The sequence below is a fragment of the Phacochoerus africanus genome, chromosome 2 (assembly GCF_016906955.1).
Source record: "Phacochoerus africanus isolate WHEZ1 chromosome 2, ROS_Pafr_v1, whole genome shotgun sequence".
In the NCBI taxonomy this organism is placed as follows: Eukaryota; Metazoa; Chordata; class Mammalia; order Artiodactyla; family Suidae; genus Phacochoerus; species Phacochoerus africanus.
In genome coordinates, this window is record NC_062545.1 from 130,963,648 (window position 1) to 130,983,933 (window position 20,286).

Consider the following 20,286-nt stretch of genomic DNA (forward strand, 5'->3'; position numbering starts at 1 on the left):
ACAGGAGGGGAGTAATTTCATCAAAATTTTGAAAGGCAGCAGGCAGGGGAGGGATGGTTACTGTTGAGCAAAGCTGGGTAAGCTTTCACCAGAGTTCCTCTGAGGGGGATGTCAACAAGAAGAGTTCATCCCTGCTCTCAGAACACTAGTACACAGGAGAACTCCCCCCACCACCTGACATGACAGTGTAAAGCTCATCCAGGCACATAGAGCTTCCAGGCAGAACCTTATTCTTAATATGCATGGATAGCCAAAGATCATCCAACATTTGAGTAAAGGCTCCAAAGCTAGAGAGAGCAACTCACATAAGGAAACAGAATAAAAGGCTATCTGAGAAAACAGGGACAACACAAGGAATCAAAGTAAACATCAAAATGTTGTATCTCCAGAGAGATGGGAAAAAAAAAGGTTGCACCATAAAATAAGACTCAGATAGCATAAGCAAGTATAAGATATTAGAAATAAGGGACCATCAGAAGATAGAAGTCTGCATTTTCCCTTCCCCATATAATGAATGCTGGTGTTGAGTAGTAAGAGTGGACACAAACGTTTCTTAACTCCTTTATACATTTCAGGCTCCTGGAAAGCTAGGTGCTTAAAAGTGTGGGGAAGGGCAAGACAGAGTAGAGGATTAAGGGATACAAACTCATATGTATAAAATAAATAAGATTCAAGGATGTAATCTACAGCCCAGGAAATAAAGCCAATTTTATAACTTTAAATGAAGTAGAAGCTATAAAAATATTGAACCACTGTGTTGTAGACCTGAAACTAATATATTGGTAGTCACCTATACTCTAATTTAAAAAGTTAAATAAGAAAAGTCTGCAGAAAATAGAAATACGATAGCAAAAATGGAAGGCCTGGAAGAGAGAAAATTGAGAAAATTGTTCAGAAACAGAAGAGAGATTATAAAATCAGTATAGAGAGAAAAAGGGGAAAAAATTTTCAAAGGAATAACAAGACTTTTCCCAAACTGAAGGACACAATTCTCAAGAATGAACAAGCAGCACACTGTTTATTTTAAAAGGTCTCTATCAAGGAATTTGATTCTAAAATTTCAGAGTTTCAGAATATTACAAATTTCAAGAGATAAGATAGTTCAGAGAGAAAAGATCATATACAAAGGAACAGAATTCAGTGCTATTTTGGAGCAAGAAGATAGCAGAGAAATGCCTTCAAATTCTGAGATAATAACTTTTAATCTAGTTGGCCAAATTATCAAACAAGGGTGAAAGTAGGAAAAGAAGATGTTTTCATATTTGCAAAGAGGCAAAAAGTACACCTCTAATGCACACTTCCATAGGAAACTACCATAAGATACTTCAAAAACAAAAACAGGAGTTCTCGTCTTGGTGCAGCGGAAATGAATCCGACTAGGAGCCATGAGGTTGCGGGTTTGATCCTTGGCCTTGCTCAGTGGGTTAAGGATCCTGCTGTGGCTGTGGCTGTGATGTAGGTTGCAGATGCAGCTCAGATCCCGCATTGCTGTAGCTGTGGTGTAGGCCGGCAGCTGTAGCTCTGATTAGACCCCTAGCCTGGGAACCTCCATGTGCCTCGGGTGCCATCCAAAAGACAAAAAGACACACACACACAAACCCAAACAAAAACAAGGTAATAATAATAAAAAAGGAAACACAGGATCCAAGAAAGGAGGGATTTAACACCAGAAAATGGTAAGTCCTAGGATGAAAGCTGTGCCGGGAGCTTAGAAAACAGCAGTCCACACTGAGATCTGGGAGGAAATCTCCATGGGAGGAAGTGGAATGGATAAAGCATCTGCTACTCTGAGCATCTGAAAAATGTAAACACTGAATATTGATTAGCCAGGGAATTATGGTATAATACTGGAGAGATATCACTGAGCTAAATCCTCCTCAGGAGTCAACAGATAATCTATAAATTTTTAAATCAGCTTTCTTTGACCACAGTGGTAGATCCATTGTTTCTGAAGCACTTTCTTGTAAGTCAGGCTTATTCTCTCTAATAAAAATGCTGAAAGGGACTGTAGGTGGGCCTTTTTTTTTTTTGTCTTTTGTCTTCTTAGGGCTGCACCCATGGCATATGGAGGTTCCCAGGCTAGGGGTCTAATCAGAGCTGCTGCTGCCAGCCTACGCCAGGGCCACAGCAATGCCAGACCTGAGCCATGTCTTCGACCTACACCTCAGCTCACAGCAATGCCAGATTCTTAACCTACTGAGCATGGCCAGGGATCAAACCAGAAACCTCATTGTTCCTAGTCAGATTTGTTTCCCCTTTGCCAAGATGGGAACTCAAGTAGGTGGGTCTTGATGGTACTTATTCCTATGTGGGTATCTTCTCATATTCACAAATTCTTTGTTCTTTCCATCGAAACTGGAATCAAATTCCTCTTCTCTTGAAAATGGGCTGGACTCAGGAAATTTTAACAATAGAATGCAGCAGAAGTGATGCTATCTTACTTTGAGTTTTAACAGATTTATTGATATGTAACTCATATACCATACATCTTACCCATATAAAGAATACAATTCAATGTGAGTTTTTTTGGGGGGTATGTTATCAATTTTTAAAAATTGTGGTAAAATATATGTAACATATTACTGCTAAGTGAAGTCTTGCTTTGTAGGACTGTACCTGCGGGATGTGGAGGTTCCCAGGCTAGAGGTCTAATCAGAGCTACAGCTGCCAGCCTAAGCCACAGTCACAGCAATGCCAGATCCTTAACCCACTGAGCAAGGCCAGGGATCAAACCCGAAACCCCATGGTTCCTAGTCAGATTCATTTCTGCTGCACCATGACAGGAACTCCGATTTTAACTGTTTTTAAGTGTACAATACAGTGGTATTAGTTACATTCACAGTGTAGTACTAACATCACCACTAGCTATTTTACAAAAATTTTAACAGAAATTTCACCCCAAACAGAAATTCTGTAAGCATTAGCAGTAACTTTCTGTTACCCATCCCACCCTCTAGCACCAGGTAACTGCTAACCTACTTTTTGTCTCTATGAATTTGCCCACTGTAGGTACTTCATATAGGTGGAATCATATAATATTTGTCCTTTTGTGTCTGGCTTATTTTGCATAATGCTTTCAAGGTTCATCCATGTTACAGCATGTATCAGAACTTCATTCCTTGCTACGGCTGAGTGATTTTCCATTTTCTCTATATACTACTTTTTGTTTATCCACTCATCTTTGATGGGTACTTGGCTTGTTTCCACCTTTGAGCTATGGTGAATATACTACAATGATCACTGGCATACAAGTATCTGTTTAAGTCCTTATTCAGTTTCTTGAGTAGATGCCCAGGGTTCTGCAGAGAATCAATAGGGTGTGTGTATGTATGTACATATTTATACATATACACAAAGAAAAAGTGATTGATTTTAGGGATCTGGTTCATGTGATTGTGGGGGCTGGCAACTCTGAATTCTGCAGGTAAGCCAGCAGATTGGACACTCAGGGAAGAACTGAAGTTGCAGTTTGAATACAAAGGGAGTCAGTCTGAAGACAGATTCTTTTTTCTTTAGGGGACACCTCAGTCCTTTTCTCTTAAGGTTTTCAAATGATTGGATGAAGCCCACCCACATTATGGAGAGTAATCTGCTTTACACAGAGTCTACTGATTTAACTCTGTTAATCTCATCTAAAAAAAATAACCTCACAGAGACATTGAGACTAGTGTATAACCATCTGGACACCATGACCTAGGTAAGCTGACACATAAAATTAATCTTCGGGCTGGGTCATATGATAATTCTATGTTTAGCTTTTGAGGAACTGCCAAACTGTTTCCACAGCAGATGAACCATTTTATGTTACCACTAGCAATGTGTGAGTTTTTAACTCTTCCTCATCTTCATCAACACTATTCTCCTTTTTTTATTTAGCTATCCTAGTGGCTATGAAGCAGTATTTGTATTTCATTGCGTGTGTATTTTAAATATATTTTTTTTCTTTTTATGGCCACACCTGCTGCATATGGAAGTTTCTGGCCTAGGGGTCTCATCGAGGTGCAGCTGCCAGCCTGTGCCTCAGCTTGAGACAAGGCTGGATCCTTAACCCACTGATCAACACCAGGAATCGAACCCGCATTCTCCTGGACACTATATTGGGTTCTTAACCCACTGAGCCACAATAGGAACTCCTCATTGTGGCTTTAATTTACGTTTTCCTAATACTTAATGCTGTTGAGCATCTTCTCAGATGCTTGTTAATCCATTTGCACATCTGCTTTGGGGAAATGTCTACTGCTTTGGGGAAATGTCTGCTTGAGCCCTTTGCTCATCCTAGAATTAAACTGTTCTTTTTTGGGAGTTCCCATCGTGGTGCAGTGGTTAACAAATCCGACTAGGAACCAAGAGGTTGCAGGTTCGGTCCCCGCCCTTGTTCAGTGGGTTGATGATCTGGCGTTGCCATGAGCTATGGTGTAGGTTGAACATGCGGCTGGGATCCCAAGTTGCTGTGGCTCTGGAGTAGGCCGGTGGCTACAGCTCCGATTCGACACCTAGCCTGGGAACCTCCATATGCCATGGGAGCAGCCCAAGAAATACCAAGAAGACAAAAACAAACAAAAAAAACCTGTTCCTTTTTGTTGTTAAGATTTTCACATATTCTGGATTTGAGACCCTTATCAAATATGGGATTTGCAAACATTTTTCCTATTTTGTAGGGTGCTTTTTTACTTTCTCGATAATGTTTTTGATGCACAAAAGTTTTCAGTTTTAAATAAGTCCAACTTATCTAAATTTTTCTTCTGTTGTTCATATTTTTGGTGTCATGGCTAAGAATCCATTGCCAAATTCAAAGTCATGAAGATTTACCCCTGTTTTCTTCTAAGAGTTTTTATGACTTTCGCTCTTATGTTTATGCCATTGATTCATTATGAGTTAATTTTTTGTCTGTGGTGTGATATAGGGGTCCAGTTTCATTCTTTTGTGTGTGGATATACAGTTGTCCCAGTACCATGTGGTTAAGAGATGATTCTTTTCCCACTGAATGGTCTTGAACCTTTATTGAAAATCAAGTGGTCAGAGATGTATGGGTTCATTTCTACCTTGTCAATGGCTTATATGTCTATCCTTATGCCAGTAGCACAGTTTGGAGTACTTAAACTTTGCAGTAAGTTTTGAAACTGGGAAGTATGTCTCCTTTTTTTTTTTTTTTTTTTAACAAGAAAAGTGTTTTAAGTCTAGTTATTTTGATAGGTTTTCTAATACACATAATTAACAATTTATTATAAAAAACCTACATATACAATTAATACTTGATCAAAAAGTCTTTTAAAATATAATCAGCTATAATCAGAATGAAATGTACAGAAAGAGACATTTCAAAGTCATAGCAGTTACTACTATTACAATATTTAATCATTTTTACAATAGGTCTGCTGGTCCATTTCAATTAAATTTGTTCTCAGAACCATCACATATCTTGCTGAATTTGATCTAGAGCAAAAGCAAGTTGCTTAATTGTTGTTTCCATTGCTTTTTTGTTCTTGCATGTTTCCTCCAGAAGTCCACGCATTTCTTCTTCAACCTGATGGACCTTTAAATTCACAGAATCAATACATTTCTGTTTTTCACTTGCCAGTTGTATTATCTCAGCTTGATGAGCTTCAACAATTGCATCAACTTGTTTTTTAAAGGCATCATCCATACTATGAAGCTTTTCCATTGCATCCTTTAGGACTTAATTCTTACTTTTGCAGTTCAATACTTTTGTCTCTTTCTGCTTTAAGTTTCCTTTCTTTGTTTTCAAAATTTTCTTTTACTGCTTTTACTTGCATTTCAAGATGACGGAGAAGTTCTCCTTTATCATGCCACTTCTGATTAAGTGTATTGTAAGCTTTTCTAATTTCTTCAAGTTCTAATTCCTTTACTTTCAACTGCTGTTTTAGTTTTTCTTTTCTTTCACTATGTCTTTCTAGTTTTTCAGTTACGTTATCCAGTTGTGAAGATTTTTCATCAAGCTGTTCTTGAGTACACTTTTGTATTTCAGTGATCTTTTCATGTAATGTTTTGATTTGTTCCTCTCTTTCCTGTAAACATTCTTTTAATTTTCCAATGGTTTCAGTTTGGTCTTCTATGATTTTGCACTTAATTCTTAGTGTGTCATTATCACGTTCACTTGCTTTTCGCAGAGATTCATTCTCTCTACACAAACTTTCAATTTGAGCCTCTAGTTTCCCACGATTTTGGGCTAGAGAAGATCCCTGTTGTGGGAAGTATGTCTCCTTTAACTTTTTTTTAACCCCCAGGACTGTTTAGCTATTCAGAGCCCTTTGCGATTCCATATGAATTTTAAGATGAGCTTTTCCATTTTATCAAAAAGGGCCATTGGAATTTTGACAAGGATTTCAGTGAGTCTATAGATTACTTTCAATGGTAACAATATTAAGTGTTCCAACCATGAACATGGGATTTCTTCTCATTTATTTAAGCCTATTTATTTTCATTTTATTCTTTTTTTCTTTTATTCTTCAGGCTGTCCCCGAAGCATACAGAAGTTGCCAGGCCAGGGATCGAATCCAAGCCTGAACTTTGACCTATGCCATAGCTGCAGCAATGCTATACTACACTGGGCCATGGATCTAACAGGAGCCTCCACAGAGATAAGTTAGATCATTAACCCACTGTGCCACAACGCAAACTCCAGGCCTTTTAAATTTAGGAATGTGCTATAATTTTTAGCATACAAGTCTTTCATCTCCTTGGTTAAATTTATTCCTGGGGATTTCATTCTTTTAGATGTTATTGTAAATTGAATTATTTTCTCAATTTCTTTTTAGATTGTTTATTGCTGGAAATACCACTGATTGTGTGTTGATCAAGAACCCTGCAACTGTGGTTAACATGTTTATTAGCTCCAGTAGTTTTGTGTGTGTGTGTGTGTGTGTGACTTTGAAATACTGTTATATAGGATCACATCATTTGTAAATAGAAATAATTTCTTCCTTTCTAATTTAGATTCCTTTTCTTTTTCTTGCCTAATTTCTCTGGCTGGAGCCTTCACTACAATGTTCAATAACAATGGTGAAAGTAGGCAGCCTCATTTTGTTTCTGATCTTTGGGGAAACCTTTCAGTCTTTTACCACTGAGTTTGACAGCTGTGAATTTTTCTTAAGTGCCTTTTATCATGTTGAGGAAGTTTCCTTCTATTCTTAACCTTCTGAAAGTCTTAATCATGAAATAGCATTGGGGAGTTCCCTTGTGGTGCAGTGGGTTAAGGATCCGATGTAGTCACTGCAGCCTCCTGGGTCACTGCTGTGGCACGGGTTTGATCCCTGGCTGAAGAATTTTCACATGCCACAGGTGCAACCAAAAAGAAAAGAAAAGAAGTAGTGTTGGATTTTGTCAAATGCTTTTTCTGCATCAGTTAAAACAGTCTTTTCTATCATTTGTTTTTGGCCACACCTGCAGCATGTGGAAGTTCCCGGGCCAGGGACTGAACCAGAATCACAGCAATGACCCAAGGCACAGCTGTGATAATGCTAGATCCAATGGCACTAGGCCACCAGGGAACTCCAATCATTTACATCTTTTAAAGACAAAATGCTTTAGTGGTATGTTTTAATGAAGAAGAGAACAGACAAGAGTTTGGGTTGGGACACTGGTCATCTGAGATGAAGTTAGAGAAAGCCCAGGGGTTAAAGGCTCCAAGGAATACAGATGGTGAGTATCAGGGATTAGAGAATGAAGAATTCAAGCCCCAGTGGAATGTTTAACCAAGCTGAATGGGATGAGTCTGAGAACAGAAATGCTTGCTTCTTAAAAAGCTTGAGTAATTGTTTGTAAATTCTACATGGTGTGAAACAGATAGTAACTTACAGTGATCATACATGGGATACAGGAAATATAATGGAATAAGAAACAGGTACTTCCACATGCAAATACCTGTAAGGTATGAGTACTGCTTAAAGATGTCAGAAGGTGTAGGACCTGTCAGCAGAAAAACATCAATGATTCCACTCTCCGACATCCAGTGCACATCAGTTCGAGATTCGACCTTTTGTTTAGCAGCAACTGGACCCATCTGGGTCAGTGTATACTGGAAAAAGAATGGAATGAAGGTCTGAAAAATTTCCTTCCAACCCACAACACACACCCGAATGTGTGTAATAGTCTGTCCCTTTACTACATACCAATAATTTTCACTGATTATACTGTGAAGACTCTGGTGGCAGATGACTGCCACTAGAAAACCTAGAGCTATGATTACTCTTCACTGGTTTTGTTTCTTTTGTAAGTATGACATGCAGCCATGAGATATAGCTCACCTTTATAGCAGGTTCTGTATTGATCTCCACTAGCGTTTCAGAGGCATTTAGCCAAAAAATGCCTAGAGTCCTGCCCACTTTGTGAGCAAGGAGATAAGGCACTGACCCATAAATGCCCAGTTTGTCATGTATTTTATATCCATATACATCTAGATTATAAAGACGGTAAGCCTCTCCATCTCTGAAACACACAAAGGATTATCAATGACCATCATGTATACATTAACGAATAGTACAGCTCCACTCTCCCCTGCAAAGTCTTAGGTCCTATACATCTTTCAAAGCTCAACTCTTAACATTTCCCTAGAGGTTTTCTGACCCAGGCTGGGTAAATATGGCTCCCCTCCGTTGACTGCTTTAGCTTCCCCTCATGCTACTATAGGCATGCATGAGCTCATAACTGAGATATCTTTTCTGAACATCTCTTGGGAGGTGAGGACTGTTTCCTGTGAATCCTCCACAATAGTAAGCACACAATAAATTGACAAATTTTATGAGTATTTCTCTGTTGCTAAAACAGAATGCCGGTGTCCTAATATGCTTCTACGGTGCTGAGCAGGGAAAGTTAGGAACAGAATTGTGTGGGGAGCATAGAACTCAGGTTGCTGTGAGAGCAACACAGTTTCTGATTCACTTGTCACTATGTCTACTTATTATCTAAGCAGCACCTAAACCTGGCAGATTTGATCAGACTGTGTTTCATTTGGTTCTACTTCCTCTGATACCTCTGGCATTTTTTTGGTCAATAGTGTTAGTCTGAAATAACCTCCCCGAGGGTGATTACATTCTCTGGCTCACTGTCCATTTTTCGTAAAAGCTTTTTCTAGGTCAGTGATTTTCACAGCGTGTTTCCAAGGGGTCTTCAGAAAGGCCTTGAGAGCTAAAAGCAAAACCCAGGGAGGTGATGTGTTGAAGAACTCCACCCTACTCAACCACAGCAGCTCCATATTTTTATTTACTCTATATTTTTAGGGTTCCACATTACAGTTTTTATAATTGTCTAATTTTTGCCAAAAAAATTAAATAAGGGAGTTCCCTGGTGGCTTAGTGGGTTAAAGATCTGGCATTGTCACTGCTGTGGCTCAGGTCATTGGTGTGTTGTGGGTTCAGTCCCTGGCCTGAGAACTTTTGCATGCTGCAGGCCTGGCAAAAACAAAAACAAAAACAAAAACAAACAAAAAATAAAAATTGAAAACCACTGCTCTGAGTAATCATTCAAGGAAAATACTTAAAGATCTACAAGCAATATCAAAAAGGAAAAGGGGAGGCTCATATTAGCAACGGCGCAGACATCTCACATTTTACTTTCAAACATTTCCAGTCCAAAAACCAAAGCCTCTGGTAAGAATTCTTGTTTTTCACTTTACCTGGTATTTTTAAGTTGGTGTGATTCTGCATGCTGCGGGATCCCATAGAGATGTTCAAATCCATGCAAGGAGAAATCCAAACCAATGGACGTAGGACCTGCAGGGACCAGGACAGTGACTGAGTTTTCCTTCTCAGTGGGACAATCAACTAAGGAGATTCAACTAACTCTAAGAGTAGCAAGATGACTTGACTAAGGATCGAGAGACCTGAGCTTGCCCTGATCACGTACGCTGACTCTGTATGATGTTATATTCAGGTGTTGTGGGGATACAAAAATGCACAAGGCAAAGTTCTGGTCACTTATTAGTTATGTTTCCTTGACTGTGTGCTAAAGTTCTCTGTGTCGTTATTTATAGTAAATCTCTTTTCTATCTGTAAAATATGTTTACAAAATTCTAGATTTTTTCCTAATCTAAATTTTTCTGAAATACATTGCATACTTCTTTGCCTTAGGAAGCAGAAGATAGTGAGCATTTTTAATCTTTGCTGGATGAAAGACTGCATGTCCTCTGCCTGATCATTCACGCTTACCGCATGCAGAATTATAATGTCAAGGACACCAGGAGAAACTTTCCTTGTTCCTCAAAATCCTCCTCCCCCCCAGTTCCCTGTGATTGTAAATTAATAAATTTCCTTTAACAAAAGTCCTTTATTTTAACAATTATTTTAGAAATATGGGGAAAATGAAAGTAACTAAGAAAGATAACATTGGCTGAAATTCACTCTTAGAGAAAAGTATTTGACATCAAATGGTCCTTATTTGGAGGAGTTTATGGAAAGGGGATTTTATAGATAAGGTAAAAAAAGATTATAATGTTACAGAAAGGAGAGCCCTAGGGCCCCCCACGTACAATTTTTGGACACAATGTCAGTCTCGATCATTATACTAGGCCATAGAAGAGGATGCTAGAATAGAGATTCTCAAGGAGTTAGGGAAGGTCTGTTATTCTACAGGTTAGGGAGTAGGAAGCAGAAAAGTATTTTTTCCAACTACACAAGGAAAAAGTATTTGATGTTATCTCCTAAAGAGACAAATTCTTTCCCAGCCATCTAGACCCACCCATCCCCCCACCATCACTAAGCCTAGTAAGAAATGTCATAGATGGACACATGATGCTTGCATGAATGATGGAGAGGACTGGAAAAGGTTCAGAACCACTGGCTGCACATGTTGGAGGTAAGAAGCTCTAGAACTTGGTTTCTCATCACTTGACTCTCGTAAAAATAGAATTTGGGGAGTTCCTGTTGTGACTCAGTGGGTTAAGGACCCGATGTTGTCTCTGAGGATGAGCGTTCAATCCCTGGTCTCACTCAGTGGATTAAGGATCAGGCATTGCCTCAAGCTGCAGTGTAGGTTGCAGATGTGCCTTAGATCTACTGTTGCTGTGGCTGTGGTATAGGCCTGCAGCTCCGATTCAACCCCTAGCCTTGGAACTTCCATATGCCACAGGTGTGGCTGTAAAAACGAGGAAAAAATAGAATGTGGAAAATGGGGCGGGGGGGGGGGTACAGAATGCTGTAAATGTGGAATTTGCACCTGAGTCACTGGATAGTGCAAGCAGTATGCTGACCTAGGGCCTTCCATGAGACCATAGCTCTGTGAGGCCTATACCTGTTTTAAACTTCCCACAGGTCAGACACTCACTATTTCTCTGGTGCATTACTGAAGAATAGGGGACCCAAATCTGAGATTTCTGTTCTCCTTACAGAAGACATGTGTTTAGGTGCCAAAGCTCAAGGTACTTTTATTTATTTACTTATTAAATTTTTAAAATTTATTTTTTTAAGGGCTGCACCCATGGCATATGGAGGTTCCCAGGCTAGGGGTCTAATCGGAAGCACAGCTGCAGGCCTACACCAGAGCCACAGCAACGCCAGATCCAAGCTGCATCTGCAGCCTACACCACAGCTCATGGCAATGCTGGATCGTTAACCCACTGAGTGAGGCCAAGGATAGAACCCGCAACCTCACGGTTCCTAGTTGGATTTGTTTCTGCTGCACCATGACAGGAACTCCTCAAGGTACCTTTAGATAGAGACATTTACCATTTTGGAAAGACCTATTTTAACACTACACCAGTTTCAATTTTACCATTAACTTTGACATCCACAAAATTTCCAAATTTCTCCTCCCACAGGCCTAGTTCCTCTGGATTCTCCTGTTGGCACAAAAAAGGGTAGCAAAGTGAGTTTATGTATTGCAACAAATGTGGTTACCACGATAGCATTTCTTTGATTAAATTATTAAACTGAGGAAATGAGTTCATCTTTTAAAAGACTATACCAGTACATTTAACAAATTAGATCTATGTTCTATATGAATCCCATTAAACAACCTGTGGCCTATAGCTGACATGAATATATTTTTATTGTGGTAAAATATACATAATATAAAATTGACATTTTTCACCATTTTAAGTGGCATTAAGTATGTTCACATTATTGTGCAATCCTCACCACCGTCCATCTCAGAACTTTTACATCTTTCCAAACTGAACCTCTGCACCCACTAAAAAATAACTCCCCATTCTTCCTTCCCCTCAGCTCCTGACAACCACTTTTCTACTTCCTGTTTTTATGAATGTGACAACTCTAGGTATCTCATATGAGATAGAATCATACTCATTTGTCCTTTTATGACTGGCTTATTTCACTTTGGTATACTGTTTTCAAGGTTCATCCATTTTGCAGCATGCCTCAGCACTTTCTTACTTTTTTAAAGGCTGAATGATACTCCATCGTATATATAAACCCCATTTTGTGTGTACATTCATGTGACAATGACTCTTGGATTGCTGGATGGCTTCTTCCTTTCGGTCATTGTGATAACGCTGCTATGAACAGAGGCATGCAAATAGTCTGAGTCTCGCTTTCACTTTTGGATATATATCCATAAGTGGAATTGCTGGATCATAGCGTAATTCTATGTTTAATTTTTTAGGAACTGCCATACTGCTTGACAGGGATATCTTTACAAGAGCCAAAATGATGTGAAAGCCCTTTGAAACATGCAGTCTTTACACATGAAGACAAAACATTTAGAATCAAATAATTTGGGTCTCTTTTGAGAGACTCTAAGCAAAGATTTTGGCTGGGATGGGCACTTTCCCCCTGCTTCAGTTAGCTAGCTACTAGCTATGTTCCTGTGCTGGGTGGAGAGTCAACTGGGATGGGGACTGCTCAGGTTCAGAGTCTTTTGACCTAGTTATAAACTTCCAGCTTCAAGAAAATCTCCTTTTCTCTAGTAAAATGGAAAAAGCTTTAAAAAAACTGTGTGTGTATGTGAAAAGCACATTTGTTTTAAAAAAATGAACCCTTTCCTTACTTTTAGGTTGTTTCTTCATACTTAAAACTTCTGTAAAGTGAGTAGTCTGTGTTTGTTTTTTAAAAATCACACCTGAATTCTTAAAGGTTATTATCCTGAGGTCTACATAGGCTTTAAAGTTTTTAAACTCCCTCAAACAATATGAAAAAAAAATTTTTTTCTACAGAGATGGTTCATAGCTGTCATTAGATTCTTGCAGGGGGTGTCTGACTCACTGCTATCTAAGCTATCTGATTAGAGGTCTCCCAAAAGTGGGTCAAACATATTATCACAAAACTGTGTAAGGCACAACAACTGTGTTCATTGTTCTTATCTTCCCTATCTGAAAGTGGAAAAATTATTTTCTCTTATACTCATCTGTAGGGGTCAGTTCTTAAGAGGAAAAAGCTTTTGTCTTACTGCACTTGAAATATTTTTCACCATTCCTGGTGGCCAGAGCTACTGTCAGAGCTTCTCTGAAAAACGCATGTGGCTTTGGATGAAGAGATTTCTGAAATATCCATTCTTCAGAAGTCAACCAAAATTATCTTTTAAAAACAGAAATCAGACCATGCATCCTTGCTGCTTAAGACCTTTCCTTAAAGACCAAGGTTAACATGACTTACAAGAATGTAAGCTCCATGATAATGGGGGAATTTGATTTGTTCAGTGATATATCATCAACTCCTTCAACGTGCCTGGCATACAGGAGGTTCTCAACAAATGTTTACTGAGTAAAAGAATTATTCAAGACTCTCCACAGAACTGCCTCTGCCTCTCTCTCTCGCCATGTTATATAGCACCTTTTCCCTTGCTTTCCTTTCTCTTGCTAAAAGATGTGTATATGTGTGTGTCTCTGTATTATACAACATTTCTTCAAATGTACTCATGATCGCTGAGTATATAATTCCCTTTACCTGGAATATTCTTTTCCCAACCTTCTGACTAGCTAATATATATCCTCATGCATCAGTTTTAGCTTTAAAATTATTTCCTTCAGGAGGTCTTTTCTGACCCTCGTCTTGGTCAGGTTCCTCGCCGTATGCTCCTATGGCATCCTTTTGTAACACTCTTCATGTTTGTAATTACTTAGTGTTGTGTCTTTCCCAATAGCTTCTTTTTTTTTTTTTTTTGTCTTTTTGCCATTTCTTGGGCCACTCCCCCGCGGCATATGGAGGTTCCCAGGCTAGGGGTTGAATCGGAGCTGTAGCCACCGGCCTACGCCAGAGCCACAGCAACGTGAGATCCGAGCCGCGTTTGCAACCTACACCACAGCTCACGGCAACGCCGGATCCTTAACCCACTGAGCAAGGGCAGGGATCGAACCCTCAACCTCATGGTTCCTAGTCAGATTCATTAACCACTGAGCCACGACGGGAACTTCCCCAATAGCTTCTAAGTTTCATGAGGACAGGCTGGGATTTGCTTTATTCACTGCTGATTCTCCTTGCCTAGAATAATTTTTTGTGCCTGGCACAAAGCGGGGACTCAGGAATTATCTGTTTTATGAATGAATACATGAATGAACAAATGAGTAAATAAATCATTGTGATGATAAAGTGAGCAGAAGAGACAGGTGGTCCCATTTGTACATAATACAGCATTTGCCAATTACCCATCTGTAGAAGGGAAGAACAGAACCCATTTTATTCTCTGTAATAATGATGAAAGTGAAGAAGATAAATTGCTTAATCTAAATTACCTGAGTGGTGTCAACTGATGCATCCTCCTCATTTTCCTTGGTAGCTCTGTTTTAATATAAATAAAGTTGTTCACTCCTGGCAAGACTGACAGAATTTTGTTCAATGATAAAGATTTTGATTTTCAATGTCTGAGATCCCATAAATTATATCCTTTAAACTTATTACAAATAATATCATTATAAAAATGTTACAGAGTTTACAAACATTTATGACATTAATCTAATAGCTTGATTTCTTATAAAGATGTAGATATATTTGAGTTTTCTTGTTAACATTTTAAAAATGGATTTATCAGGGAGTTCCTGTTGTGGCTCAGCAGTAATGAACCCCTCCAGTATCCATAAGGACGCAGGTTTGATCCCTGGCCTCGCTCAGTGGTTGAAGGCAGCTGTAGCTCCAATTTGACACCCAGCCTGGGAAATTCCATATGCTTCACCTGTGGCCCTAAAAAAAAAAGTTAAAATGCATGTATCAGTTTTTTATTATTATTGTAATACATGCTTATAATATTTAAACAAAACATAAGAAGGTAGAACACAGTTCCTCTCAGGCATTGTTACCCTAGTGCCGAGCAACATGATACACTGTCTTCTAGAATGATTGACAACTTATTCTAACACCTACAGTTGTATTTGAGAGATTATTTCTTCCATGCTGGACTTTATGGATTTAAAAAAATCTTTGCCAATCTAGGGAGTTCCTGCCATGGCCCAGTGGAAACGAATCTGACTAGGAACCATGAGGTTGTGGGTTCATTCCCTGGCCTCGATCAGTGGATTAAGGATCCAGCATTGCCATGAACTGTGGTGTAGGTAAGAAATGCGGCTCAGATCTGGTATTGCTGTGGCTGTAGCACAGGTCAGCAGCTATAGTTCCAATTAGACCCCTAGCCTGGGAACCTCCATGTGCCGTGGGTATGGCCCTAAAAAGCCAAAAACAAACAAACAAAAACAACAAACTTTTGCCAATCTAAAATTTTAGAAAAGATAATGCATTTCAATTTGAATTTCTATTACTGATGATGTAGACTACCTTTTTATCCATTAACAGATATTTTTAGTTCTTCTGTGAATTACCTATTCATTCTCATCATACATTAATTTTTTCTTTAGTGTCAAATGCATGCATAGAGAAGAGTATATATTGTTATGTGCTGAGTTTAAAGAGTAATTCTAAACTGAATGACTAAGAACCCACCAGTGAGCATAAGCAACAGAAATGACATGTTCCTTTGGAGGTCCTGTGTACCTCTCATCAAATGTATCTATCTCCCTGCACACTCCCACAGCTTTCAGAGGTAAACACTTTACTAAATTTTGAGTGAAATAATTTGGTGACAGACCTGTATTTCCTGGTAGAAGAGGCTAGAGCTGTTAGGGTAGGGTGACATAACAACCTGGAAGAACAATCGTTCAGTCCCAGAGGTCTGATTATCCAGTATTTATGTCTTTCTCCAGGTTAGGAGATCAGAACAGTATGGGATCCTTAGCTTAGTACAAAGTAGGTACATTAATTGATACTGTCTTTTTAGGAGCAACTTTGGATCTTAAAAATCACGATATTCTTTTTTTCCCTTAGGAGTGTTTTTACATAAAGCACAAGATTCTCTAAAAATGTCCAAATTTTGGCTATGTAATCTAACTTATCAGAACCTACATGAACATCCTATGTCTCCTGAATTTAAGCTTACCCTAACAGTGACCACACAATGTCATAAGTCAACATGACTAAGGATGCACTATAGGATTTTTTGTTGTTGTGAATCTAAGACTTCATGTGATGACCAAAATACTTTTCAAAGGTCTGTATCACAGCTCTAGCCTATTCTCCAGGAAATACAGATCTGTCACCAGGATTAGTTAGTTGTAAGAGCAGCAAATGGATTGATCCTTAAAATCATCAAGACTTTCATAGGCAAAACTCTTCCCAACAACAGTTTTGGCTTTACAGACAGGCCTTCAAAACATTCAATGTAGGAGCTGAGGACATGGTGGCACACAGAGTGTACATGAATTTGTCTTGATAGTAGCTCTGTTTCTCAGGAGAGGGTCAGAGGGAAGAGCTTTGGTCACTACCAGTACTTTGCCCAAGGTAACTGGTGTCCTGTCTGAGTCTCTATGTAAATTAATATTAACCCAGCTCACGAAGTTTCTCTGTCCAGGACACACATACAAGCCACTCTCTGCGTAGTCTTCTATTTTTCTTAAGTTTAGCAACGACAACAAAAATCTTTGTAGCACTGAATTCATATGTTAGAAAAGCAAAATTTCTTCACTGCTTTTGCTGCATCCCATAAATTTTGATAAGTTGTACTTTCACTTTCATTTCATTTAATTTTTTTTCTTTTTTGGATTTCTTTGTGTTATTTAGAAGCATGTTGTTTAATCTTTGAGTATTTTGGAATTTTCCATCTTTCTATTATTGATTTCTACTTTAATTGCATTGTGGTCTGAGAGCTGCATTTTGTGATTTCTATTCTTTTAAGTTTGTTAACATGTATTTCATGAGACAAAATATGGTCTATCTTGGTGCATGTCCCATGTAAGCTTGAAAGGAATGTGTATTATTGGTTTTTTTTCTTTTCTTTTCTTTTCTTTTTTTTGCCTTTTTGCCTTTTCTAGGGCCACTCCCTAGGCCTATGGAGGTTCCCAGGCTAGGGGTTGAATTGGAGCTGTAGCCACCGGCCTACGCCAGAGCCACAGCAACGCGGGATCTGAGCCGCGTCTGCAACCTACACCACAGCTCACGGCAACGCTGGATCCTTAGCCCACTGAGCAAGGCCAGGGATCAAACCTGCAACCTCATGGTTCCTAGTCGGATTTGTTAACCACTGAGCCATGACAGGAACTCCGAAGAATCTGTATTATTGGATGAAGAAGTCTATTGATGTCAGTCATATCCAGTTGATTGATGGTGGGTTTTGTTTTTGTTTTTCTTTTTGGGTTGCACTTGCAGGATATGAAATTCCCAAGCTAGGGGTCAAATCAGAGCTACAGCTGCTGGCCTATGCCACAGCCACAACAACGTGGGATCCAAAACACATCTGTGACCTACACTACAGCTCACGGCAATGCCGGATCCTCAACCCACTGAGCAAGGCCAGGGATTGAACCCATATCTTTATAGTTACTAGTCAGATTTGTTTTTGCTGTGCCACAGTGGGAACTCTGATGATGTTTTTGAATTAGAATATGCCCTTACTGATTTTGTCTCTGCTGAGTCTGTCCATTTCTGATAGAAGGGTGTTGTCTCTAATTATAATAGTGGATTCATCTATTTCTCCCTGCAGTTAGTTATATCATTCCTGCCTCAATTATTTTGATGCTCTGTTGTTAGGCACACACATAGTAAAGTTGTGTTTTTTCCAGAGAATTGACTCCTTTATCATTATGTAGTAAACTTCATTCCTGATAACTCCTTGTTTTAAAGTCAGCTCTTTCTATTAATGAATATAACTACTTTCTTTCTTTCTTTGGCCACACCTGTGGCATGCAGAAGTTCCCCAGGCCAGAGATCAAACCTGAGCCACAGCAGTGATAATGCTGAATCCTTAACTGCTAGGTCACCAGGGAACTCCAACTCCTACTTTCTTTTGATTAGTGTTAGCATGGTTGTCTTTCTCCCTCTCTACTTTTATTCATATGTGTCTTTATATTTAACATCTGTTTCTTACAGACAATGTTTAATTGAACCTTGTATGTTGTTCCATAGTGATGATTTGTCTTTTAATTAGTATATTCAGACCATTGACATTCAAGATGACTATTGATACACCTAGAGTAATAACTACTTTTATTACTTTTTTTTGTCTTTTTGCCATTTCTTGGGCTGCTCTCACGGCATATGGAGGTTCCCAGGTTAAGGGTTGAATTGGAGCTGTAGCCTCCAGCCTACGCCAGAGCCTCAGCAACGCGGGATCCGAGCTGCATCTGCGACCTACACCACAGCTCACGGCAATGCCAGATCCTTAGCCCACTGAGTAAGGCCAGGGATCAAACCCGCAACCTCATGGTTCCTAGTAGGATTTGTTAACCACTGCGCCACGACAGGAACTCCTATTACTGCTTTCTATTTGTTGCCCTTGTTCTGCTCCACTTTTGTCTTCCATACTTTTTCTATCTTTTATGTTGTTTTTGTTGTTTTGTTTGTTTTTTGCTTTTTAGGGCTGCACCCTTGGCATATGGAAGTTTCAGGTTAGGGGTTGAATCGGAGCTACAGCTACCAGCCTATGCCATAGCCACAGCTGCTGGATCTGAGCAGTGTCTGCAACCTACATCACAGCTCAGGGCAATGCCGGATCCTTAACCCACTGAGAGAGGCCAGAGATGGAACCCAAAACCTCATGGATCCTAGTCAGGTTCATTAACTACTGAGCCACGAAGGGAACTCCTGTCTTTTATGGTTTTAACTGAGCATTTTATATGAATCCATTTCTTTCTTTTCTTAATATATCAATTATACTCATTTTAAACTTTTTTTAGTGGTTGATTCAAATATTCCTTCTGTCCTTTCTTTCTCTCTCTCTCTTTTTTTTTGTTTTTGTTTTTTTTTTTTTTTGCTTTTTAGGGCCGTACCTATGGCATATGGAGGTTCCAAAGGCTAGGGGTCTGATCTATAGCTAGAGCTATAGCTGCCAGCCTGCGCCACAGCCACAGCAACATCAGATCCAAGCTGCGTCTGTGACCTACACCACAGCTCACAGCAATGCTGGATATTTAGCCCACTGAGCAAGGCCAGGGATCGAACCCTCCTAGTCGGATTTGTTTCCAGTGTGCCATGATCGGCACTCCTCTGTTCCTTTCTCTTTATTCTCCTTCTAGACTTCTTCCTATTATTTGTATATTATATCTTCAGTAGATTCCCTGGAGTTCTTGGGTAACCCATTCTCATTTTTTCCCCAGTCTTTTTTCCATTTTGCTTTTTAGTTGATTATTTCTACTGTCACATCCTTAACTCAGACATTCTTTCCTTAGCTGCATTCAGTCTAATAAGTCCATCAGAGGCATTCTTCATTTTTACTATAATGATTCTGTTCTCCAGTATTTATTTAAAAAAAAAAACTTTATTGTGGTAGAACTGACATTCAATAAACTGAACATATTTAAAGCGTACAATTTTGATAACTTTTGGCATATGTATACACTCATAAAATCATAACCACAATAAAGATAATGACCACCTGTCACCCCAGAAGTTGCCTTGTGTCTGTTTGCAATTCTTCCTTTCTGTTTGCATTCCTCTCCCTCCTTTGTTTCCCTACCCCCATCCTTAGGCAGCCACTTTGCATGCTGAGAATTCTATATAAATGATACTGTACAGCATGCTGATTGGATTTTTTAAATAATTTTTTTTAATTTTCCCACTGTACAGCAAGGGGGTCAGGTTATCCTTACATGTATACATTACAATTACATTTTTCCCCCACCCTTTCTTCTGTTGCAACATGAGTATCTAGACAAAGTTCTCAATGCTATTCAGTAGGATCTCCTTGTAAATCTATTTATTCTAAGTTGTGTCTGATAAGCCCAAGCTCCCGATCCCTCCCACTCCCTCCCCCTCCCATCAGGCAGCCACAAGTCTCTTCTCCAAGTCCATGATTTTCTTTTCTGAGGAGATGTTCATTTGTGCTGGATATTAGATTCCAGTT

At 39.2% G+C, this 20,286-nt stretch overlaps 1 protein-coding gene across 5 annotated transcripts in view; it reads right to left on the bottom strand.

The window, feature by feature from the left end:
* The window catches only part of GANC (glucosidase alpha, neutral C), a 77,368-nt gene that overhangs the window by 31,842 nt on the left and 25,240 nt on the right, over window positions 1–20,286 (bottom strand). For all 5 annotated transcript variants that reach the window (XR_007133109.1, XM_047766598.1, XM_047766600.1 and 2 more), the window contains 5 exons: window positions 14,639–14,684; window positions 11,725–11,791; window positions 9,632–9,728; window positions 8,265–8,445; window positions 7,882–8,035 (listed from right to left, as the gene is read on the bottom strand). Coding sequence is in view for 4 of the 5 variants with exons in the window: in XM_047766598.1 (XP_047622554.1) it covers window positions 7,882–8,035; window positions 8,265–8,445; window positions 9,632–9,728; window positions 11,725–11,791; window positions 14,639–14,684 (545 nt within the window). In the remaining variant the exon portion in view is untranslated. The remainder of the gene's footprint in view (window positions 1–7,881; window positions 8,036–8,264; window positions 8,446–9,631; window positions 9,729–11,724; window positions 11,792–14,638; window positions 14,685–20,286) is intronic.